The 26,773-nt window shown below is 39.5% G+C and overlaps 1 protein-coding gene across 2 annotated transcripts in view; it reads right to left on the bottom strand.

Moving 5' to 3' along the window:
* Positions 1–25,661, bottom strand: part of LOC148835388 (POC1 centriolar protein homolog A-like) — a 53,927-nt gene extending 28,266 nt beyond the window's left edge. For both annotated transcript variants that reach the window (XM_088916829.1, XM_088916830.1), the window contains exons 1-9: positions 25,271–25,661; positions 24,771–24,855; positions 24,328–24,499; positions 18,393–18,572; positions 17,418–17,525; positions 16,522–16,637; positions 13,900–14,033; positions 3,916–3,984; positions 1,537–1,689 (exon numbers count right to left, since the gene is read on the bottom strand). In XM_088916829.1, coding sequence (XP_088772955.1) covers positions 1,537–1,689; positions 3,916–3,984; positions 13,900–14,033; positions 16,522–16,637; positions 17,418–17,525; positions 18,393–18,572; positions 24,328–24,499; positions 24,771–24,855; positions 25,271–25,285 — 1,032 coding nt within the window. In that variant the 5' untranslated portion in view covers positions 25,286–25,661. The remainder of the gene's footprint in view (positions 1–1,536; positions 1,690–3,915; positions 3,985–13,899; positions 14,034–16,521; positions 16,638–17,417; positions 17,526–18,392; positions 18,573–24,327; positions 24,500–24,770; positions 24,856–25,270) is intronic.
* Positions 25,662–26,773: the final 1,112 nt, after the last annotated feature.

The raw sequence follows: 26,773 nt of genomic DNA on the forward strand, positions 1-26,773 counted from the left end.
AGTCTGTTGTAGATCTTAAAGAAAAGCTATACTTTTCCAGGCTTAGCCTTCAGTGTGATGGAGATCAACTCCAGCTGAACAATAACCCAAGTTTCTGAAAAAAGTTCTACAAAGCTTTACTTGTACTGACACTCTATGCCAGGGGAAAGGGAAATAAAGAATGAAGAATAAGTACAGCACATAAGGTACTGTACAAAAGATTCAAAAAAGGCTAACACAGTTGTGAACCACTGAATGAATTAAAGCTTACCTCAGAATTGTTAAAAGGATAAAAAGCACAAAGTCCTGTGGCTCACACACATAACCAGAAACCGAGACAAATTAATAATGAAACAGGGACATCACTGGATTTCAACTAGATAAATACAGAACTGTAAATATTGTATTTAAAATACAAATGATACTCAGCAAATGAAAGGGTGTTACATAAAAGTGCATAGCTCCCAAAATCAAAACCTATGGAGAAAAGCAGACCTGGAATGCTTTTTTTTTATGTCAAACCTAAGACAACAGAGATATGTCGACTCAGGGCTCTCTCCCAAATTCCTTCTCAGCTGCTTGTTCTTTTTTCTGTTCTTTATCATAAGACACTGACAGTTGTTACTGGAAAAGACCACCATGCTTCTTTTGTTATATAGGTGCACTGAGCAAAGCAAAGAGTGGGTTGTGGGTGGTAGAGTTCCTTCTAAAAAGGAAACTTGTCATTTACTTGAGTGACATTGATAGCTTGATGTGGAAAGCAAGCATAATTGTTATCTGATGATTTCTGACGCACGGAAACAAACTGCATTGGCTTCAGGCCAGTTCTCTGCAGACACGAATCTCTGTCCAAAATCCACCCTCCTTACTGGCACTCATGCTTCTAAAAACTAAACAAGTCACACAGAGTGCGAGAAAGATCGAATTTGATTGCAAATCCATCTTAAGCTCTTAAAAGCATTAATCTCATATCATCACTCAAAAGAGTTATGAAAGAAATTTATAATACGTGCTGTCGTTGGTCTTCAAAATAATCAAAATCTTATTGAAAAAAGAGCTGATGTCTGCACAAAACATGTGACATTTGGAGTCATGGAGGAATATTTTTAGTGGAGGAGAGAGCATTTTATTTCAAGCGAAACCCACTTTAAATTACAATTTAGTAAAGGGCTAGCATGAAACATTTTTATCAACGCGACCGAGAATTCATGACGAAAATCCCTGCCCTCTGACACGCATCAGTGAATATTTTCTTTGGTTTGGAAACATCAGCAGGAGCTCAAAAGCTGAAAAATGTGAACTTCAGAAAAAGATAAATGCAAAGCCTTGTATCTCCCCCCCATCACTGAGAGAAAACACTGGCTTGATATTTAATAACCAGGGTCTGCAACTACAGTCACTCAAGTAAGATGCTTAAACGTCCTCCAATCAAAGGAACTGTAAGACCAAGATCTCCTTGCAGCGGATTTTGGAAGCTGAAGTGTCTCCTCTTCTTTATAATTCATTTTTGTTTCTGAAATTCCAGAAATTGTTTCAGGCGCCAGTTCAAACGCTTACCTCCTCTCTGTGCGACTGTGCTGGGACACGCCGCGATGACCTTGACTGTCGGTCTTCAGTCTGGGTAGCCCCGTTCACACTTGTAGATCTCTGCTGCAATCTCAACACCTCCCCGTAATCTGCAGTGTCAAAATTAGTTTTCCACACCATGACCTAAAGAAAAGCAGGGTTACCATCTCATAAACGCAGGCTGAGTGTGCGTCTGATTTTTTTTTCCCTTTAAAATGCAAATGCAGAAATACAATCAAACAGCGACAGTCATAGCGTTATGTAGTTCTCCTTCTCCCTCTAAAAAAAATTCCTTAAGAAAGCAAGATTAAGACTAATGTAATTAATCTGGATTTTTCTGTGTTTGAGATAAATCACAGTAACATACAGCAAGTGTAGGAAAACAGTTTTGAATTTCACAATTTAATATTTTCAGAAACAGAAATAAGCAGAATTTTTTTTTAATGTAATTTTCTGCATATACATACACATCTTTTTGTTTCATACACATTCAACTCGTTTTTCATTGCCTGTGGTGGTAATTGAATGCGAGAATCATGAGCTGTGGAAAAAAAAGTGTTCCTAATTACCAGACAGAATTATTCATGTCTCGGTGCAACTAGAGAATACAAAGACATGTTGTCCTCCTTTCAATTCATAGGACTAAAATAAACTGTGAAGAAAATTGATTTTAACACATAAAACTGATACTGAGGTCAGTCTTCTTACCAACTTAAGCATCTCTATATCTTATGAAGGGAGAAATCAAAACAATTAAAAATGTAGCTACAGCTTAAAAGAGAGCTCAAAAATATATATCACAGATTAAAACAGCCAGAGTCATAAGACGTAAGGCTTTTAGATGTTTTTGTTTGTAATATTAAATCAGAAAGGCAGAAAGAAGAATTCCATAAAAAAACGGGCGCTGGCTTCCCTTCTAAGAAAAGTAAGAGAATGCAGCTGCCAAAAATTAAGAAGCTGAAAAGCATTTACAGTATCTTTCAACAAGAAAAGCAGAGAGCAAAAAGATCGGACAGGTACTCGACTCAACCATTTGACTTGCCATCAGCCAGCCTGTGGTTCACAAAATCTATGGAACAAATTCCTTCGGCATGATTCAGTCAGGCCTGAGCTGACCCGTTAACTAAAACATAGTGTGCACTCCTTGGCCTCTGGACATAGCGTGAAGTGCTGGCTCAGACCTCTGGAATGTGGGAATTAAAGACGGGCCTGAAAGGAGAGACTTATTCTTTTTCTTAAATTGCCTGGTTTATTTTTTGTTTTCACAACCACTTCTCTCAATGGGCTTAGCAAGAGATCTTCTGGGCTGGAAATCACTGGGGTTTAATCATCCGGAATATGTTACATGTTATTACGATCTGGTGTGAAACAGCTTGATGGAGTTCTAGCCCTCCTGTCATTCCTCATCGAGTCAAGAAGCTCTTGACTGACCAAATAATACAAAAGAAATTAAGGTTTGCTTAGGGTATATATACCACATCTAAATGGGATAATGTGCAATAAAAATAAAACTACCTTCAGTTTTTTTTTTTTACACTACTGAAGTATTTCTTATATTTGTCATGTCAGCATGGTGGTGCAGTGGTTTGTATTGCTGCCTCATAACACTGGGGCCCAGGGTTCAATTCCTGGGATGCTATGTGGAATTTGTATATTTGTATATTTGTTTGCATGGGTTTCCTCCCACAGTCCAAAGACATGCTGGAAGGTTAACTGGCTTCTGGGAAAAGTGGCCCCAGTGTGAGTGTGTAACCTGCTTTGCACCCATTGCTTGCTGGGATAGGCCCGAGCTCCCCTGCAACCTCGTGCTGGACAAAGCAGTTACCAAGTGGATGAATGGATGGATGGATAAAATCTAGATATCATCAGAGACATTGTCAATCCTGGCTGTTTAGAATTTGAATTTGACTATTTTATTTTTATCACATGTGCACCCGATTTGGATTGGGCAGTTCTTTTAAGACTCTGCACTCAGGCAGCATCTTCTGCGTGCACACAGGAGAGGATGAGGCCTCTAGACATGCTCCTCCAATTCACCCACGTGCACTGGCATTCAATATTTGAAACACCAGGTGCTGCATTGCTGCCTGACAGAAGAGGAGAGGCGCATCTCTCGCTGCAGTCACTGCAAGCTTGTAACATCTGGCAAAGTCACAGGACTCTCTTTTTTTTTTTTGGGAAAGCCAAGAATGCCCTGCCCGACCGATCCCAGCCCAACTCCAGTGCCTTGCTGCCACTTCAGGAAACCACATGTATCACAAGCCAGGCTTGAACAGCTTCATATTTGAAGAGCAGACAGGCTTTGCCAGCCCTCTACCCATGTCCCTGTTCAGACCACTTCAGTGTGGAGGGTATAAAACAAAGAGTCACCTGTTCATCTGAGCCACCTGAGGCGAAGTAATTCCCGGCCCTGGAGAAGGCCACACACGTAGCAGGGCCCTGCAAAGCAAACAGCAGACATGAAAAAGCCATACAGCACGCTACACGGTGCGTGAAGGGGGTGTTGAGAATGCATTGGCCACAGATTACTGTGTATATAAAGTAAGCCTTTTCTTTATTTTAGAAAAAAATCAAATATTATACTACGTAATTACATTCTGAAATTTTAATCCCCAAAGTGACGTCAGATAGCCCTATAGGCCGGTGCTAATTTAGTCATCGGTTTTTGTTATAGTCATAGTCTTGGTCAAGTCAGCTAAAACAGGCTGAACCCCTCTAGACTGGCATTCTGTGTTCTGGCCGGACTTAAGTTAGCCAGATGTCCACTTATTGTGCGTGAAGCCAAATACCTATGGTTCTAGTTTGTTTACAGCCGCCAGTCCTGACCTGTACTGTTATTTAGCTCTAATTAACCCCTAGAAATGTCTTCTAAGAGCTTGATAGGCAGGGGAAGCACTGACAATGCTGCTAAGTGCAAACATGTAAATACTGATACAGAAAAAGGTGAAATTGTTGTACAAACTGGATGACTTGCGCGAGTTTTACAGTGTATGGACATCTAATGTGGATGATATGAAGAAATAAAACCATCAGACCCTTTTTTTCCCCAGAAAATGAAACTTTTATATGGTGATCTTATACAATTGCTCAAGCTTCACTGGAAAACATGCGTTGGCATTTCAGACAAGGTGATAATGGAGAGGCTCAAACTATCAAAACCACTGCTGTACAAATCAATAAGCAAAACAAGGAAATCACTCATCACTCCATAATATGCTGTCCCAGAGCAGTCTAGGTTATTGTATCCAATTAGATTTTTTTTAACCAATTGTGAGAACAACCAAATGGATTTATAGTTTCAAGGAACATCCAGAATTTTGAAAAGTTAATGAGGTGTTTCCCAGGCTGAAAAAGATTGAGTAACTGTAACTGTTCAGTAACAGATAAGTAGCCATTTTCAATTTACTGCATGACATGTGCATGCGCGTCAGGCCACACTTCTTTGCAATGAAGAAGAAATCGGCACTGAGAAAAGCTTAAAATTTCAATTGCCTAGGATATTATTGCATTTTACCTGATTTACTTAAAATCTATAATACTTAACATAAAAAGGATGCATTTACTGTATTGTAACTAACATAGCTGATGCCATTATGCCATCATTCTTATTTTAGCGTTCAGTTTTCAACCAGTTATTAGAAATTTAAACAAGCAGCATACTTCAACTGCATTGTTCCACCCCTAAATGCTTCTGTATTTTATTACACAATTCAATTTCTTCTCACATTGTCATTTCCTATGTCAGTCTTTTCACTGAAACTCCAGGAAACAGACAGGGGAATGTGTTCAATTGATTGGTTAATTGAGCACTGATGCTATCTCTACAACCAGGTGTTGGAATATTACACCACCTCTAGCCACACAGAGAATCCGTGTTCTTTAAAATACATGAGTTGTTACTACTTTTGAACTACAACTGTCCTCTCTACAGGAGGAACAAAACACTACATTTGGGTAAAAACTAGCAAGGGTGCCCAAATACTTTTCCATGCCATCTTTGACAGAGAGACAATAACTGAAATATGAGAATGAGAAAGATACATGAATGCTAGCATATTAAATTGTTAAGCACTGAAGCGTGGCGAACATTTAGATTACACATCAAAACATTCTAAAACTGCATGCAGACAGTTCCACTGAGTCTACTTGTGTGGCAGCTCAAAGCCGTATAATAAAATCAATGCTCTTTGAAGGGGACTGTGCTATTAAACAATAGAAGTGGGGAAAAAAAGCAGGTCCTCTAAAAAAAAAAAAAAACAGACAAATATAAACAAAGAATCTGTATGCTGGTGTTCAGAGCAGCCAGCATGCCAAAAGACCACCAAGATCCTTCAGAAGTGGACTGGCAGTCAAAGCAGTCTCCAGATGTTATGAGTCACCCATAATGATGGGCAATATAGTCCTTCAGAGGCAATATTAGTCCACAATGTAAAAAAGCATTTACCAAAAAAGTATCTCAATCCACGGCCATTCACTCAAGGCACTGCTGCAGTCAATCCCAGAATTCCCTGCAGGTCTGGAGCCACCCAGAGCAAGAAACCCTGGCTCCCAACATCTTCAGTGTCTACTTTTAGAACGGCACAGCCGCAGTTGGCAAGACATGCCAACAAAGACCAGGATGCTCTATTTTCATAGTTGCTATGGTTACTTTTATACCTAATTTTGTTTGATGAGAAGCTGGATTTTGACGACATTGATCCAGCTCCTAAAACATGAAAGGTAACATATTTAGCAACAATCCGGACGTAAACTTCATTCTCCCGTACAACTCAACAGGAGGAGATGGCTTTTTCTTTTTTTTTTTGTTAGGAAATGCATTTAGTGTCCATCGAAAGCACCATTATGAGGTTTCTGACGCACATGCTTAAACAAAACCACCCATGGAACATACCCTGCGCTAGCATCAAGGCCCTCTGCTTTTAGATGCTGAAATAATAAATACCATGCCAAGATACCAGCGAAGGGCAGCCGTCTCTGAGGTTACAGCCAGACGCAGCCATTTAGCGCCAGCATCCAGCAAACCACAGCCCAGCCGCGGAGACAGCTCAAAAGGCAAACGAGGCAAAGAGCAAGGGAGCCAAAAATGAAACAGGGCACAGGGAAGATGGAGCACAGGCAAGCCAAAATTTCAATCGGATTTGGCTGTAAAACACTGGGGTTAGCACTGCTCGTCTCGTCTTAAGGGTGTCTGGAGAGTTTCAATGTTTGCCGAGAAAACCTCAAGCACCAGCCTGGATCGGCTCCTGGGGCCAGAAGAGCAAGGCTCCAGGCCCCTTTCAGGAACGCACAAGCTGTTAGCGCAAGCTCATCCCCGCACAGAATCAGAATCTGAACTCTGCGACCCACTCAGCCTCTGGCAAAACAATTTTAATTCTGCATCAGAACTTTAATCTACCCCTTGCTTCCCGATCCCAGGGATCATTTCAGGATCAACAGAAGTTTTTTTTTTTTAAACTAAATTTGAATATATTCAATTTACTACATAATTTCATGCACCTTTTCTGAGACTGAGTGAACAATTGGTCACAATTAGCATTCAAATGTTCTCGGATTGAACAAAAGATTCTCCTTTGGAAAGACTAAATGAAATCCATTACAAACACTATTCAGCCGCCTTTGTTGTTCGAGCGCTACCTTGTCACATAGATTAGCTTCTTTTTGTAAAATTCTTTTTAGATTTCATCTTTACGCTTGCATCTCTATAATGGAAACGTACGTCTTAACTCTCGGGTGGCACGGCAGTGCATTGGTTAGCCTTGCAGCCTCGCAGTCTGGGGCCCTGGGTTCAATTCAACTCTGCTGGATGTTATTTGTGTGGCGGTGGTATGTTCACCCCATATTTCCGGGGGTTTCTTCCAGGTGCTCTGTTTCCTCGTACAAGCGTACAAGATTCCTGGTAAGTTAACTGGCTTCTGGGAAAACGTGGCCTAGGTGTGAGTGTGTATGTCCCTGTGTTTGTGTCTGCCTGCCCTGAAATGGACTGGTGTCCTGCCCAGGGTGTACCCTGCCTTGCGACCACTGCTTGCTGGGGTGGGCTCCTGCTCCTCCGCGACCCTAAATTAGAAGTAGCAGTTAGAAAATGAATAAATTGGATGGATGTCTTTACTCTCTGAACGCTCTACCCAAACCAGGGTATACAATGCCTAAAAATGAAATGCAATGTTAAGAGCAGCTAATCCTAATTAAAATCTGAATTTTTTTTCCCCCAGTTCTGGGCTTTCCATTTTCTGAAGGGTCCCACAGCAATCGTGCAGAACGACCTCAGGTGTCAAAAGACGGAAAAGGAAAGGGAGTGGGGCTGATAGACTATAAGGCTAAACCGTTCTACATCTTAGCCAAAAAGAAGCACTTATGTATGACCGAAAGACTTCAGTTAACGCAATTTCCAGAAAACACAAAATGTTTTAATTATAACTGTGGTCTTTGGAGCTGATCTTCAGTATGAGTCATAGTGAATCACTCCTCTGACAGTTCTAGCAGGATGAAGTTTTTTTTAGGAGTCTGAAGCACCAACAAGTAATGCTGTTCTTTTCAACCCTAGGAAATCTGCTTCAGAAATCTGGCTGCCGAGAAAACAATGCAGATGACTGTAAAATACACCGATATGAGAGCAGATCATTCATCTGCATGACTGACGCCTCAAAGCATTTTGATGAATTGGAAAATATAACAAGCAGCAACTTAACATGGAATTACGCCTCATTCCTGATCACAAAGCTTATGTTGACACCGCTGTCTCCAGTCAGTCCTGGTGACCACCGAATACCTGACATATCCATCTTCACTTCATAACGTATTTCACTGGAATCAAGTTACTGGCTGACTGAATGAAACAGGGAAGAAAAACATGATTAACAGAGGATCTGTCCATAAAGAGGAACTTGTGCATGCTGAGCGTGACAGGAGAAGAGGCATGTATAATTTGGCGAATGCTGACTGAAAGTAGTTTTTTTTTTTTTCATGCACCTGCTGCTGGCTGCATAAGTATTATTTCCATCAAAAGGCTTGAGGCAAGTGAGTTTCACAAAGCCAGGGTAGGAGATTACAGCACTCTTTCACATATTCATGTTTCATTTTCAAGTTCAAGAAAAACACATTTTACTTAAGATCGGGGCTCTCAAATTGCAGCCCTTCCATTCTACTCCAACAGAATTTTGCTGAAACCAGCTCCTTAATTATTTAACTGGTAATCAACAGGATCAATTCAGCAATACTGATATGGTATCAAAATACAGCCCTGGATGTTGAGTAGCTCTACTGTAGATTCTTAGAGTTTTTTATTGGGTGAAATCATTAATCAGGTGACTGGACTTTCACTGTTTTACTCTTTGAATTGTAAAATGATACTGTAGGACCTTTACAATATCCAGAATCAATGTAAATTCTGAAGATAAATTTGTTACACAAATACTTGTTAACAGACATTATGGTTACAGAAGATGATGTTAACATATCCTGTACATATCTGCAATTTACAACCAGAAATGTCTGTGAAGGTTGAAAGCACACATCTTTTCTTTCGATAAGGCAGACATGTCATTCATTCACTATTACTCCAAATACAGAGCATGGCTACAACAGCTCAGGAAGATGTCACATTAAACCAGCTTCAGAAACAGCCATGGTAATGTGCTAAAGGAAAGTCAAAGTGATCAATATGGACAAGTATGAAGACACCAGTCTTTAAAACTTCACAGCGAGTAAAAAGAATTTAGGAAGAAAATGAGCAACCAATTACATGATACAAAGGCTCAGCATAAAGTTAGCACCAATCTCCTACATTCCAATAAAATAAAGGACTCAGGTCATGTAGTACTAATGTAAGAATCTTACTGACAAAAAGGCAAAATTAACAATGAAGTTATTCAGAAGTGAGCCAGTTGTATCAATAACCTGGGACACACTTTCCTTCTGACCTGCATGATTTTCCTAAAAAAACACACATTATTTCCCTTAATTACTTGGACAGGAGATGGAGACATAAAAGTATCATAAGGACCATACGAAAGGATGAGACAACTTTTTGTTTAAGGAACTAAGCCGGATTTAATGTACGTAACTCAGAATTTTGTATTTCAAAACTTTACAGAAGTTTATGTAGGGGGCTTTAAAAAATGATGTTTTATTCTGCACCTAACTTTTCCTAGCAAATAACTCTGAGATATTTTTATCGAACTCTTAAAGCGTACAAGATTCCGGGTGTGTTTTCCCACTGGAAACACTCTGCTGCCGGCTTGAAAGATTCTTGACAGCTAACATGGGCTAGCTGAACAAAACTAGCGGTTGCGATTCAAGTGGTACAACCCTCAGGTTTGTTAGAGCAGCTCTGTGGAGGTGATAAGATAAAATAAAGTCAACAGCGCTTTTCTTGAAGACCCTGCACATACGTCTTTCGGGCAGCAGGATAAAAAAGCCTTCCAGAAAGCAGTCCTTAAAAAAGGGCTTGAATGCATTGCAATCTGCACTTTAGCACGCTCACAGCATAGTTGAGTCTTGCTCGTAAAGAACAGTGACAGCCTGTCAATGACACCCATAGGGTGGGATTTGTTTTTCCAGCTTGTTTACATTGCAGGATAGCACGTAGGCCAGCTAGGCCTATGACTCTCAGTGGGCAGACAGGATATACCTTATTTTATGAATTACAGCCCTTCATCAGCAGCTGACAGACATTACAGGAAAATCTTAGGTCTTGTGTGCTAGTTGACACACCACTCATCCTCCACCTGTAACCTCTGCAATGTAACATTTTTGTTTCATTAAAAGTTTTGCATCTTTTTTACATTTTTACAGCTTTTCAATCCCAATTTTAAAGAATTTTAAGGTTTTTTAAAACCTATAAAAAGATCCTTTGTCAAATAAGACTGCTTTATTAATACCAAATCTATTACTGTGACTCAGATTGAGCCACATTTCAACCAACCAGCCAATCCTAAAATTAAACTAGTATTTAACTGCAGGTCTTCAATTGGTAGGAGGAAGAGACCCCTGGAAAGCAAGCAGCCAGTAGCAAGTTAAGGGTGAAAGTTTTTATTCAACCCGGGCCTGCACATGCTGTGCACAGCTTCCTGAAAAGACACATGCTTGCTGGTAGATACAACTTGCAGGTAGAATCCGCCATCTCCATTGCGCAAACACATAATTTTTTAGATCCATACCAATGACAAAGCTGTGCATGTCGGCTCACTGACAAAACATAAAGTCCGCCAAGCGGTGACTAAACCAAGAACTGAGAACAGCTGCCTCCGCCACAGCCCCCATCATGAGTGGGAAAGGGCCTGTACCATTGTCTTTAAAGGGAAGAATGTAAACTTGGCACCAGCTCCTGTAATCTAAGATCAATCAGCTGGCAGTTTGCATTCCAGAAACCTTGACCACAGATCCAATTGCGTCAAGTACAAAAGGACCCCATCCCTCGCCAGCTCACTTCCCAAAACTTTGCTTGTCAGGTGTATATACAGGAGACACCATCACTGCATTAGAGCAAAACAAACCAGATCCTAGCAACAAGTCTGAGGGACAGTCTGTTCTATTTCACAAGTGACTAATGCCCTTTCACAACCTCCCACGATACTGCCAGACAGTCTCGCTGGTGCATGAACCCAGCACAGTGTTGGAAAGAAGAAGAACAGCAGCTCGTGCAGCTCACACAGCAGGGAGAACCAACTTACGCACAAGACAGAAATTACAGAGGGCTCCCTGACAGTTTTTGCACACCTGGTAGACATGTCTAGAGGAATACCGATCACACTGGCACGTCCAAAGAATCTGTAGTATTTCAAAATTTTTCAGTCTCTTAAAATGAAAAAATGAATTCCAAAGTGCTATATACAATCAAAAAAGGAATCCATGCTACACAAGCAAACTCTCGGACCCTGGGTGATGTCAACACAAAGTGCTCACAGGCACACCTTTCTAATGTGAACTTTCACATAATATACCCAGCCCTGGTGAGAAATGAACAAGGAGGACACAGGTTTTCAAAGCCTTTCAAAGAAGGAGAATCAGGACCCAGAGGAATATGCGAATAGATAAATGTTTAGAAGGAGTTAACTAAAATTTATCTGATGAGGTTATGCAAGATGTTTGTGGTGTTCAAGTCACTCAAGGGGAAAGAAATATCACACATGATGCTTCACACAGCCAAACAGAAAACTAAGTGTGGTCCTCAGAGGATTTAAAAGTTGCAATTATATGCACTGTTTGACTTGGTAATTAAAATAAGTGTATCCATTTCTCACATCAGGCAGGGAAAAGTTTCAGAAAACATTTGTCCTACTAAAAGTGATAAAATATGAAGGGATTTTTTAATTGTAAGACAGGAGAGGTGTCTCACAAGAGTTGTATGTGGTTTAGAAGATACCAAAGTAATGGTGTCTACATCTCAAAAAGAAACTGTCCACAAAATTCCCCACATTTCTTATAACGAATTCACCTCCTAAATCTGTAAGAGCAACACCTTCAATCACCTTTGGCAAGACTATACTTCAATGCAATTAAGCTTAAATACATTTTCCTTGAACATATATTACCGATCAGCACTAGTATGTAAAATTGCTCTGAATCACAGTTTTAACAGGCTCACAGGAAAATAAGCTTTTGATGCAAACAGAATACCCAAGATGTAGTCATCTTATATGACATTTTGAATGGTGAGTCAAATTAATATTTGCAGGTGATACGATAGGAGGTAGATAATAGAATGATGTGTCTGGGCTGATAACCACAAAACACATATTTAGCTCTCCAAGGCTATGTTAGGAAAACCCTCCAAAAAATACAAGTGTTTCTAATTTCATGCTGCAAGTCCACAAAATACATCTGTATAGCTTTTTGTTACATCAGTGTGATTCACTGTGTATTGCCCGAAGGACAGTTACAATTCTAATTATTCTAAGGAATTACTGGTTTAGCTGAGAACGTGCCATTACAGACTGGCACAACTCAGAACCAACAAATATTTCTTGAAGCATTAATCCATCATCGCAATAAAAAAAACGAAACCTCATCATTATCTGCAAGCACTGGACTGGATTTGGCTCATGAGCTGATATGGAGCAGTCATGTGTCACTTGTGACAAGGAAAAATAGCTTTACAGCTGTTCTCACTTTGGTGGTTCTCAAGACTCCAGATTTTCTTTTTAGACTTCCTGTAAATTCTTAACATTGTGCAGCCTGACTCTCGTTGACAGGCGAAAAGCTCACCTATCATCTTACCTTAAAGCTGCAGCCATTACTGAAAAACAACACCACCCAATCTGTTCACACCACAAGCGAATCCCACACTGTTGAAGCTGTCAAACTCACTTTTTTTTGTAGACTGCAAAAGAACTTTTAAAATAACTAGGAAAGCCTGTTTCTTGTATTAAAAAAAACAAATATGTAATTGTAACATTGTAACTGCTGAAAAAATATGAAACAAAAAAAGGCAGTAGGTCCCTAAATGGATGACAACTTTCAAACTGAGCACAATTATAAGTATTTCAGGAAATATTTACTTCCCCAATTAAAAGAGAGGCACATACCGCAGTGAGGTGTAAAGTGCTTTGAGTGGAGTGTCCAGAAAAATGCTATAGTATTCCAAGTACATGGAATTATTATTATTATTAGTCACTGTTGAACTTTGACTAATCTCATCCCTTTTCCCCCACTTCTCTCAGTCACGTTAGGGAATCCCAACCACAGCTGGCAAGTAACATCACCCAGGTCTTAACTTGCAACGCACTGATCACTGAGTTCGACTTGCACCTGCAGAGAATACCATCACTGGTTAAGCCATGCAGAAGATCCCTTTTCCATGGCGTGCATAAATACTTTTAAAAAACCATTTTGGAATAGAACATCTGTAACGGCATCATCACCAGCTTGCCTGTACTACACCACACAATAAGACCCATGGGTTTTTGTTGTGTTGCAAGTCAGAATTACCCTCGCTAACTCAAGCCCACCCACTCCTGGAAGTGCACGACCATTTGGATTGGGAGACGACCCGTCATGGATGCCCGATTATGCTGCCCAGACTCAATAGCTGAACTACAAGGCTCAACTTGTCCCTTTACTCCCTGCCACACTGGGACAGCCCTAGAACATTTTAATGTACTGAGTCATAACTCACAGAACTACAAGGCTGCATGACTTTTATTTCATAGAAACAGCCCTTCAAACTTTCCACTGTATATGCATTCAAAGACAAAGGTTTTAATTGACTAGATTACATTCATTGGGATTATTTTTTTTCTTTCTGAAAAGAATGTCAACTTTAATCCATGGACAACACTGTGATCTTGGGGAAAAAACCTTTAAGTTTGAGATTAATGCTTGTGTATGACAATGTCGACATTTTTGCAGTACTCTTACCTGATGGCCATGAAGTGTGTACAGTAGTCTTCCTTCCAATAAATCTAGTATTTTCAGTGTGGAGTCATTGGAAGCAGTGATGAGATAGTTCCCAGTGGGATGGAATGAAAGCCCATTCACTACGGCACTGTGCACTGTAACCAGACGTAAAACACAAGCATCACATAGCAAGAATTCACTCAAGAAACCCTTACTTCAATCACACTACACTATGTTTGTCCAGACAGCTTGTGGACTTTCTGACAGATGTTGGTCGTGTCAATTTGCAGCCAACAGATACTTACACAGTTGAATGGCATGAAGATTAATTCAAAACGCCACCTTTTATTTTGAGAGAGAAACCTGCCAGGCAGAGATGTGCAAACTGACAGAGACTGAGGTTTCGAAAACAACATTTGTGTCCATTATCGGTAACGCGGTCTATAAAGACATCACTCTTTCAACAACTGCTCATTCAGCAAGCAGTCATTTCTGTGCAGGCATGAGAACTGACCACATTCGTGATGTTTATTCTTTTCTGTACAAAACGCGAGTGACGCATGTGTAGTTCCACTCTTACTTCAATTGGAAAAGCCCTTTTGCCTTTTCGTACCTGGCCACATGCTCACGTCCAGCTGAAGCAGTGTTTTTCAGAAGGCATGTGCTTCCCTCTACTGGACAACTATTTAAACTGCAAGCGTGTAAAAGAATGCCCTGGGGTCATTACAAAGTGTGTCAACTCGAAAAAACACACCAAACAGACTTCCATTAATTACAGTGCAATAATATATTTCTAAAGCACGGGAAAAGCTTTTCTGAAGGCTTTCAACAAAGGAAATGAGAAAGGTTTTTAAGCCGATTATGAACTCTTTCAACAGTGCTTCAGAGCTGCCTGTTCATTTTACACCTGACATATAAGAATATATATTTTTAACAGACCTGAACTCACAGAAATTAAGACTTTCATATAAGAAGTTTCTTTGCTAAGGATGGAATCGTAAATTGACATTACTACTTGCAAAGGCTTTTTTTTTAAATAAGCAAATATCCAAAAGTTCATATTGTTAATTTTTAATGGATCTGCGCCTTGTCAGATTTTTGTTTAAATTTCCCATAAATCCATTAAAAGTTCTCCATTTTACGCTTCATTCTTGAATCTCTAATGATGCTTTAACAAGTGCTGGACAGCGATGGTTGACACCCTGAATATTCTGACGTTTCAGACAAGTAATTGTACTCTTGAGTGGTTTCTAATCTGAAAAGAATTAAATCTAAATTGTTCCAACTGTATTGTTCTGCTTCGAGGCAATTACTGAAGGGTCTAGCTTCACTCGTTTTTTCTCCTTTATTATGAGCTTTAGATGGTATGTTCTGTTCACATTATTTATCTCTTCACTTGCCCCAGGACATTGATGTATACTGGTGTAGCTGGTAAATGACAAAAGACCTCAGCCCCGTTATCAGATCCTCTGTCAATGAATCACAGATTTTTGTGACAAAAACTCTATCCTACTGTTACTGTGTCAGAGAAAAAGAAGGAGCTGAAGGCTTCCTAGTCTTTTTATTTATTTTTTCCAGCTTGATGGCTTTGTAATAAGCTAAGGCAATTGCTTGAAAAGAAATAAATGTAAAATTTTTCTGTCATGTAACTTATAGCTTAAACAGTTTTACATTACATAATATAGACGTTTTGCCAAAACTAATCATACAGCCTGACAATTATTTGAATAAAAGTTCCCAGAAGTAACCATATATTCCAGTGTCAAATCACAATTAAAAACAACCCGGAAGCTCCAGTGAATTTAATATTCACTTATTACGTTACTATAAATTCTTGAAACGTGTAAGATGCAGCCACATGAAAAAAAAAATCTGAAATTTTTTAGTTGTCTTCCATTTCACATTACGTTCTCCCATTCTGGAGAAAAACTCTGGGCTCTTAATTATAAGGAACATGATTTGTGTTCATGGATTTTGTTTACATTTTGCAGATAGGTTTTGCATTTCCTCTGAAAAAGGAAATTATTTATGTACACATACTGATGGCCCCTCTGGCCATATCATGATCACTCAATGGGCTTCCTGTTTGTCCAGCAACTGGCATTTCTTGCAAATCATGCCTTGCCATCGACAGGGAGCGCTACAGAAGGTCATTCTCGCCTTCTGCCATAAGACTCTACAACTCCTCCACTGTGTGTCTGGGCAGGGGGAACATTGACCTGTTTTTGGACTAAACATGAATTCTTCGTTTACAACTTGTTTTTACTGTTTACAACTATTTTTTGTGCAATATATGTTAGGGATTTGTGTAATATATTTATAATGTGCAATACATCTTTTTGTGTACAGTACATGCTGGTTTGTTTTGTATCTTCGGTACTGTGCGCAAGTCTGTATACATTCTTTTACTGCACTTCTCACCGACTGTACTTACTGTATTGTATGGTATATTATTCATTCATTTCGTTACACTGCACTGTGTTGGCTGTGCCAGGCTGCTGTTGCACTGCAATTTCCCTCTCGGGGTTAATGAAGTATCTATCTAATGAATGACTCGATTCCTTGGTGATTGTTTTACTGTATGTTTCAAGTTTTGCTTTCCTATTCAATCCTCAACAAGGGGGGTGGGTGAAAGCACTGTACCTTGGTAATGCTGGAGCAGTTTACTGGTTCGGATGTCCCACACTTTGACCGTGTTATCTGTGCTGGCAGCTGCAATGCACGTGCCGCTGGGGTGGAAATCTGTGTAATTTACATAGCTATGGAAGAAGATGACACGCGACCAAGAATCCAAAATGAGGCATGTTATGGTAGTTCATGCAGTATGATACAAAGTTATTAACCTTTAACACCAGAGGGATGCAATAGCCCACTGTATGTCCAGAGGATAAATATTGTAGGATAATATTGTCATACTACTGCAGAAAAGAGCAGGCCACAATAGGAATTTAACACAATGACTTTGTCCAGTTCTTAAAAATTAATAAAAGGAATTGCCAGAAAAAAAGGTAGGGCTAACTTACCTCACCAAACACCACAGCTTTGAACTAGTCATGCTAAATGGCCCGTCTGTGCTCATCAATGTACTCATCAATTTCAGCAAAGCAAATCCAGATGATTTAAGCCATTAAAGAACTATTCCTGTTAAACTCCACCCTCATGCATTAAACCGATCGGCAGCGTTAACTTACCGATTTAAGCAGATAAAAGTCACAGGAATGAAATAAGGCTGGCTTTTTCTCAAAAACTACATATGAAAAATGTATAAGCTGGTTTTCTTAAAAAAAGGAAAAAATAACAGCCCCTAGAACTGGGAACTACAATACTTTGCAACACACACCTGCCTGCTTGTTGCCCCTCAACTACCAAATTGAAAGAACGCTGTGGCAAACCAATTCAAAAGAAATGCTTGAAGGTCCATGAATGGCAAGAATGCTAATCCAATATTAATGTGAAAGACTAGGTCTTCAAAGGTCCCCATAAACCACTCAGAACAGCAATAATAAAAAACACTGTGGCAATTTACATGACACACTTACCCTCCATGCTCATAAAATGAGTGGATGCACTCACGGCTGGTTTTGTCCCATATTTTAATAGTTTTGTCATCACTTGCTGAGACTATCAGTCGCCCATCAGGTGAAAACCTGAAGATCAAAGGAATATAATGAGGACTTCATATTGTTCTTGTCAAAGATAGGCCTCTTACATCAAAAAATAATTTTTATGGTTACTCACAGACATGTATTAAACTTGAAGCACATGCAAAAAATTGCTTTCTCTACACCAGCACATCACATTCATAACTACATAAAGAAATATATTCTTAATTTCTATCTGAACATTTCTAAATTTACAGTATTTCATCACAAAAACGGAAGCTGTCCTCATTAAAGACTGAACGTCCTGTCTATGTACATGAGTTTTAAAATAATGCTCAAGCTATGTGAACATCTGTCACAAATACTCCAACAGATGTAAAAGAGGAAATGTATAAATCTGTTTCATATTCTGTACAAAATATATATATCAGATATAAACAACCAAAACCAAGCAGTCTGAACATAAAGTGCCTTTACTTCCATTTTGATGTAAGGTGACAGACTCTAGAGAGCACAGTTAAAATGATAATTTTTCTTTAAGAAAAAGCACAGGTCCACTGAACTAAACATTTCATAAAAGATCTAAGGCCAGACCTATTCAGCCGTGATGACTATCTCTCTATCATAAAGTTCTCCTTGAGACTTTATTAAACAAAGGGAGAGGACCAATTACAAAACCTCCACTATAGATGGCCATATTACTTTCTTTCAAAGGGTAATTAGATTATGAAATTGAAGACATTTACATCTTATAGTCTGAAGATTATGAGTGCTGTATTAACTCAAGTATTCTCTCGAAGCCGTGACTCATCCTAACTAAAAATGGGTACAATTCGAAGATTCTGCCTGCCCTGTGTGGTGTGTGACTTCCAAGAGCAGAAATGTCTCAGATGATCTTCAGACTGTACATACTTGGCACAGCGGACCCAGTTGATGTGTTGGTTCAGAGAGAACAAGAACTTCTGCCGATGCACTGTCCAGACTTTGACAGTCTTGTCATCTGAGGCTGTAACCAAAGACTGTCCGTCACTGGAGAAACTGACACTCCGCACTGTCCCTGTGTGAGCTTTGAACACTGTTGACTCTCCCTTCCTGAAAATAAAACACACACACACAAAGCTGCTCAAAAACACACAGACATATACTTCAAACGACTCGCCTACAGGAATACTGTACTTGTCCCAGTCCAAGCAAAGTTACACCATGCGTGTTAACAGACAAAATATGTCAACTGCCGTTCATGACCCTTTAATTCAGACTGATGTTTTTTTTTGTGGTCAAAAAACAGTTCCCTCTCAAAAAAAAAATAATGAACTTGAATGTTCATTTTTGTTCACTGCTAATATAATAAAAAGATTATCACAAAACAAGTATTTATGAATTTTCCAAATCATTCAAATTTGGTCAAATAAAAGCAAGGACCAGAAGAAAAGCAAATTGATATTCAAAGAGATTTCAAAAGAGTGCACAAATAATAACTTCAAATCTCTCATGGCTTCAAATCCCCATTAGCTACTAGTATAAACATAACCAGGTAAAGAAAAAGCCCTAAGGCTTTTGAGGTACACCTGCAGGAACCTACTGAACCTTACCTTCTGAGGAATAATGGTCACAGAAATGTATCATTTCCTTTTGAAACACTGAGGGGAAAAGGGCTTTCAAGTGAGATTTCTTTAATACCAGGGTTAATTCTAAGACTGGAAACATGTTTAATTAAGCTTAATGAAGAATACTGCATCATTTCGGTTTTAACAAACTTGTAAGGTCGGTTCTTGATTTTTTTTACAGAATGCTTACTATTTTGATACATCAATGTGACCAAGAAATATCTTGTCTTTAAACTACCCTACCCTTTAAACTACTTTATGTTGCTCAATGACACTTCAAACAAAGGGATTAGAATGATCATGAGAGACAATAAACATCTTATTAATAACTTGCCGTTAGACCTCCCCTCCAAAAGTTGTATATGTGCTATGTTGGGAAAAGATTGGCCACTTATTTTTAAAACACAAGACAGGAATTTATCAAGAGTTTGGGGTCAGACACTTTAACAAAACTTACAACTTACAAAACCTACTTTACATAACAGTAAATAACAAATTATGAGTTTGGAATCCAACTATGATGGTACCACTTTCATTAACCAAAACCAAACCAAAGGTAAAACCAAACCAAACTTCTCTGTAACTTAAAAACACAATAAAAAACACTAACCTGAAAAGCGTTCAGTCCACAGCAGAACGTACAATGTGACTAGGATCCTGACTGCATTAGTAGTTCAATTTTGGGCAACGAGTATGACAGTTCCTAGCATATAGCAAAGAAATGGTTACAGAAAAACTAAAAGGTGTTCTCTATCATCCAAAAAGCGCACAATGCTTTCATATAAAATTTGCTCTAGTCTCTTCAATTATCCACCAGCTCCCTCTGATATGATAGAAGCATTATACTGTGACACACTACCCACATACAGCTAACATCAAAAGAAACACTAAAGCAATAGCCTCGCTTTTAACAACAAAAGAAAACAAAAGAGAAATCCAAATAGAAGTGAGAAGTATGGTACATTACCGAAAGGAAATGTTCTTAAATGAATACAGGCAATTTTTCCTGAGAGATACGAATGAACAAAGTACGTGTATTTATGTGTCAATATGTGTATTTATTAAAACCAAGCTAAATACACATCTCTTTTCTTCAGCAAAATAAGATCATGTCTGCAAGAGGCAGGTAGAGCATGCATTTGTGCATTAACGGTTGCCTGGCAGCGCACCTTCCGAACTCACTGGCGTTTTAATTGCCTCGGCATTGTTTCGAAACCCAAAAATTAGGTCTTCTTTTGGGCTTTTAGATGCCTAAAAGAAGCTGCTTTTCGACGACACAACGAATGCACCAAAGTTCATATTTATAGAGTATTCAATCAGTTCTCACTAAAATCCGTGAGCTCTGGTATGAACAGGTACCTAGATGACAGTAAAAGGGCACCAGAAGCAGAGGGAGCAGTAAAATTAGGTCAAGAACCACTAATTATAGATACGGATGTTGGCAACATGCTTTGTTTTTTGCATGTGTCTAAGGGGGTGAAATTGTATGATACGCTTTCTTGTTTTAGTTCACTAAAAAGTACTCTGGTGCAGAGTTCACAACTATGAGGGGGATGACCGAAGGTTATCACTGTCACTCTATTTGTAAATGCAGAAAACAAATATGGAAATATGTGAGGTCTTCAGGCTTTTTTTTCCACTGTAACAGTTTACAGTACACCTTCTTAATGTTTTATCCATAGTGGACCATTTCTTTAGCTTACGGAATGCTGCGCACTATCACTCAATAATACGGTTCGCAAGAATCAGAATTCCCTGATGTTTTTTGGGGGGAAAACAAATACAATTGTATCCCCATTTATAGCACTCTACAGTGAACATCCAAATTATATTTGCTTTATGGCAAACACGAGAGGGTGTGTTGGGTTTCTTTTTTTAATGTTAAGAATCTTCCAGAAACCCCATGGGAAGCAGTTAGACCCAGATCTAAAATCATTCCTTTTAGTCTGCTCTAAGCACTAACATGGCTAGGTTCTCAAAGAATGCGTTCATCTCCTCAGAAATTAAACAGCTCTGTCTTTTTAACCTCAAGTGCTGCAGCACTTTAACAGTGGCAGCAATATAAGATAATGATACCGTCAACCAGTGGGATCCAATCTTTGCCACATTCAGTACTACTCTTTCTTATGCAATATGTTCTTTCTAGGAAAGGAACAGACAGCTATCAGCTAAATTGAATTGCAACTGCTAATGTTTGCCTTCTGCATCAAAAGACTCTCTCCACCTCCTCGTCACCGTCTCCAAACAGATTTCTCTCTATTACTATGACAACACTGTTAGTTGGCACGCAAATCGAGACTTTTCTAAGTCTGGTTAAAGGACGAGGAACACTGGCGACACCAAAAAGGGAGTCTCTTAACCTTTTGAAGAAATTCAAATAGCCCTGTTAAAGCACTTAACATTGATGGATGTCACCAAGCTCCGCAGGAACTTTGCCATTTGAAGCAATTCAATTTAATAAGACCTTTATTGCATCTGGAAGTGTTTACAGAGTACAGTTAATTCTAAAACATGAGAGACGCTGCTGGAAATTTTCAAGCCTTTTTCCAATAAGTGAGCAAAAGAAAAGGGAGCTCCATTCCATGTGGGGAAAAAGCGAAATGTCATCTCAGAACCTACCATATTACTCGCTTAATTACGTTTGTGTCTTATTAAAAAGTGCCAGGCAGACTGCGGAAAAAAAGACAGTAAAGGACCGAAAGTTTAAGGACTGTCAGGACTGCAGAGTATAAAGCAAAACTTTGATCATAATGCTTCACTGCAGGGATAGTCAGCAAGTCAACAAGCTTTTATTTGCACTTATTACAGCTGTCAACTGTGGACCACTGAAATAATATCTTCATTAACAATTATTCAATAATACCTTTGCCAATATTTATCGTGTCATATTCTTTCCAACCATCCATTCTCCATTAGCATTACAGGCTTCTATCACAGCTCTGACATGAACAACTCAGACATCTGGGTGACACTGCAAAAACAGACAGCCTAAATCCTACAGAATCCTTTTTTTGTTTCCCCAAAACCATGAGTTTTGCAACTTTTTAGCAAGATCAGATAAGATCACTTAATTGGCCATATACAGTGTCTTGTATTAGGAATTTGTCTTTTCGCATACCCCAACTTGCTCTCCATGAGACACACAGACAGGGAGAGAAGCTTGGGGTCAGAGCGCAGGATCAGACATTTATACGGCACCCCTGGAGCAGTTGGGGTTAAGGGCCTTGCTCAGGGGCCCAACAGAGTAGGATTCCTCTGCAGGATACGAACCAGCAACCTTCCAGCCACAGGCGCAGATCCTCAGCCCCAGAGCCACCGGTACTATGCAATATACAGGGCCCTTATAAAGTCATCTGGCCAATCAGAATGGCTCTATGAATAGAACTGTGCACCACAGAGCAATAAATCATGGTAGACATGGGACCATGAGGAACACATTTCCTTGCAAAAAAGACAGTAGAAACCAGAGGGCGCTACTCCAGTTCACTGTGACTAATGGCAGCCTGCTGTAGGAAAGATCACGGTAGCAGAGCTACTGTCAAACTGTTCAGCATCCACTGTGAGCACCTATGTTAATGTGTTCCCATTTGCATGTGTACCAAAGTTCCACATTCCAAGGATATGTTTTCTAGAAATCACCATTTAAACAATCCCATGTATTACAGATGCGGGCAGTTAAATAGAAAACTGCCCTTAACCTTACATAAAACACACTGTTTTATTCCATTCCTGAAGATGAAAGATACACCATCATTGGCATAATACACGGCACACACGTATTACAACCAGCATATGCAGTATTACAGTATTTCAAATATTTGGGCGAAATATAATTACATTTGACAAACTTAACTAGAAACTGAAAGATAAGGTTTGATGGCTCAATGTTGCACCACTGCCATCTAGTGGCAGAACAAACACAGCAAAATACCTCCATCCACTGATGAACACAAATCCCTTTAGGCTCCCTGCCTCCTCTCCTCTCCCAGCTTGAGTTCTTCTGCGCTATTTAATCGTTGCTGTCTGCTCTGTCTTTCTCACACCTGGCTTCACAGCCAAAAGGTTGTATTTTCTCTCTTCTCTTTTCAGCATGGAATAAACCTATTACTTGTTCCTTTGCAGACTACGCATGCTGACGCAGCTGCCCACCTGAACTATAAATCCCTTTATTCCTGACAGAAGTAAGGACACAGCAAGACCAAGCAAACTGCACACAGAAGGTGTAGCAGTCCAGAGCTGAACCAAGGATCAGGGAGCTGAGAGCCTGCAGCACTAATCACCAAACCAGCAGCCCCATCACCCTGCAACTCACAACTGACCACTCCCTGAAGCTCAGCAGGTGTGAGCCTGGCCAGTACCAGGATGGGAGACCTCCTGGGAAGCTAAGGTTGCTGCTGGGAGAGGTGTTAGTGGGCCAGTAGGGGGAACTCACCCTGCGGTCTGTGTGGGTCTTAATGCCCCAGTGGAGTATCAGGGACACTATACTGTAAAAAAGACACTGTTGTTCACATGAGACATAAAACCAAGGTCCTGACTCTCTGTAGTAAAGAAAATCCCAGGGTGTTTCTCGAAAAGAGTAAGGGTGTTACTCTGGTGTCCTGGCCAAATTTCCCCCTGGCCTTTACCAATCATGGCCTCCTGATAATCCCCATCTATGAATTGGTTTCATCACTCTGTTCTCCTCCCCACTGAGAGCTGGTGTGTGGTGAGCGTACACAATGGTAATGGTGGAGGAGAGTCCCCATTACCCGTCAAGCACTTTAGTGAAGTGCCCAAAAAAGAGCTATACAGTGTGAGGACTACCTATCACACCACTCTAGAATACTTTGACACTGGAGCATACAATACAATACAATACAACAAAGGGTACAGCACACTGCCCAGCATTAAAGACAATCATAGGTGAAGATATGCAGCAAAATCACTGGGGCAAAACAGATCAATCTAAATACCATCTACATAGAGAGTTCCAAAGAAATCTAAAAGCATTATGGAATGTGTGGTTCAATATCTCTACTGTGAAGTTAAACTACTCCCATCCAGGAGATGCCTCTGTTGCCACAAGTGTAGCAGTAATATACTCAGGAAATTGTTCATCCCCTCTGTAACCTCAATGTAAAGGAACTCTCTTATGTCCTGAAACATACCGCTGTGCTGCTGTATTCTGTACTGGAGATGTTTGTCTGTTCTTGAAAGGAATTGAAAACTGAACCTGAAATCTGACAGCACCCTTCACTTACACACTTGGCACCCAAAGGCGAACGGTTTTGTCCCTGGATGCAGATGCTACCAGGTGTCCCGATGGAGAAAACTGCACAGACATCACTGCATCCTTGTGACCCCCAAAGCGATACGCTCTCATCTGAGGCTTCATGTTCCAGATCATCAGACAGGAGTCCATGGAGCCAGTGGCTGAGGGAGAGACAGTACAGCCTCAATACATCTTCAGTGCACAAAGCGAAAATCTTTTTCTTAGTTCGAAATCAATTTTACAAGAACTGTACTTGCTGGATGTAGAAATAATAAGTGCAATAGTTAACCCATAGTATTCCAAAATATGGCTTACTATACATCGCAATATTTATAAATATTAACTACGTGGTGCAATATCTATCCATCTGCCTACACGTTATTTTTCAACAGTATTAAAACAAATGTTCTTCACGGGCAGAACTGAATGTACCGATCTGCTTCATGTTGCAGTTGAAGTCAACACTGGTGACGGTGTCTCTGTGGCCTTTGAAATGCCTTTCTAACGTTGGATCCTCCTGAAAGGCAAGATTGTATTTGAAATATTACGGTCGCAAAAGCTAGGAATTTTTTTAACCTTTAATATAATGAGATAAACATTGGCTAGACCAAAATAAAACTCTTTATTCTACTGCAGAATACTTTAATACAACAGCATATTATTTCATGAGTTTCAGTTGCTGATGACAATACAATTCACAACTAAGTTACTGTTGTTAACTAAATTGCCACCGTCTGTAGATACAATGATACAATGGTATCGACACTCTAATCTTCTACATAAACACTCTACAAGCAAATCCATTCTCTACGTAACCCATTTCTTAAACATGCGTTTTTAAAAGGACGATCTACCTTACAAATAAAAGCAAAAACACAATACAAACTTTCAAATGCGAATCTGCCACTCCGACACAAACTTAATTTACTTACCAAAGCGGAAGACATTTTCCCAGTGCTCCTAAAATTAATCTTTAAAATTCCTGCTCTAGAAGACGAAATCGATTACCGATATTAATACCATCAATTCACAGGTACAGTCGATAGCCTGTGCCTTTATTCGTTGAGAACTTCAGCTACTAAAATCACCCATACGGCTTCTGTTTAGCTACCTTGTTCTTGCTATAAAAGTAGTAGCATTGCTTTCGAAAGACATAGATACAAAACTATATGAGAAAAAAATAAACCTGTACGTTACTTTAAAAACACATTAAAATAAAGTCCTAATCCGCCACGACTGCTGTTGCACATCAGCTCAAAAGAGTAAATACACTCGCTACTCTTTGATTTACGTTGGTTCAGTTTACGCGCCGCACTGAGCGCCTGAGAGCAACCGCTGAACCTTAAAGGGAAAGACACGCAACCTCGCCGTTTTGGCCGACAATTATTCAACTCGGCAGTCGCAGAGCTATTAATTACAAATGCACTTTTATCATTTTTCTTGTTTCTTGTTGTGTATTTTTCTTGTTGTGTCCCCGCGTTGTGCGAAAATCTGTTCTTGTCACAATGCAGTATAAGAGTTTGGGCGTGTACCCTGTTACTAACAATTAAAATGTGAAAATGTGGTTGTGTGCATAACATATAAAGTAATGCCCAATAAACACAAACGGTGGTTAACACCGCTGGTGTGCTCACCGAGGCTAAACCAAAAGCAGGCAGGTGAAGTGCCCTTAGATGTTTTGGAGTCAAACTATTCTGCAGTTCTTTAGTGAAAACTGCCCTCTTTTATTTTTTAAATATAAATCCATTGATTAATGTTCTATATAATGACTGCAGGCTCCAGGTCGAAATACGGTTAAAATCTTTATAAATGAACCGTGCAGTTTTACAATGTGGACGCCAGATGTCGCGATAAGCATTTACCATTTCTAAAGGCTTATATCTTAAACTGGTTTGAGAATTTCCCGTCGAGTTTGTGGTAATAAAACCGTGAGATCTGGTTTGGACGGAAATGGCAGATGATAAGTAAAAGATTACGATAGGGTGCGATTCAAAACATTCAATTGCCAAATTGTACATTTTTAGGAGCAAAACGTCTAATCGAATTTAAAAAGAATAGAACAGATTAAAAATTCAATTGTTGGGGAAAGTTCTAGTCATTCTAACAATCTACAACATAAGATGGAATGTGAGATGCAAGATTATTTTTTAATTAAAATCCAGGATACAAAGATCATATGGGCAAAATGATCTATATGGGGGAAAAATACGATATGTTTATACATGTTTAAACTTACGTTATGCTGCTTTGATGGGGCAATTTTGCTCCAAGGCACACTAACCACGGATAATTATGTACTTCGCTGTAAGATAACTTAGTAAATAAACACCAACAGATCATGCAACAGGCCACGGCGGTTTCTATAATCCATACGACTAACTTAATAAGCATCTAGCCTGCCATCAGTGCCGCATTCCATTTAAACACTAAGGTTG

The sequence above is a fragment of the Atractosteus spatula genome, chromosome 5, assembly GCF_055471065.1.
Source record: "Atractosteus spatula isolate fAtrSpa1 chromosome 5, fAtrSpa1.hap1, whole genome shotgun sequence".
Classification (NCBI taxonomy): Eukaryota; Metazoa; Chordata; class Actinopteri; order Semionotiformes; family Lepisosteidae; genus Atractosteus; species Atractosteus spatula.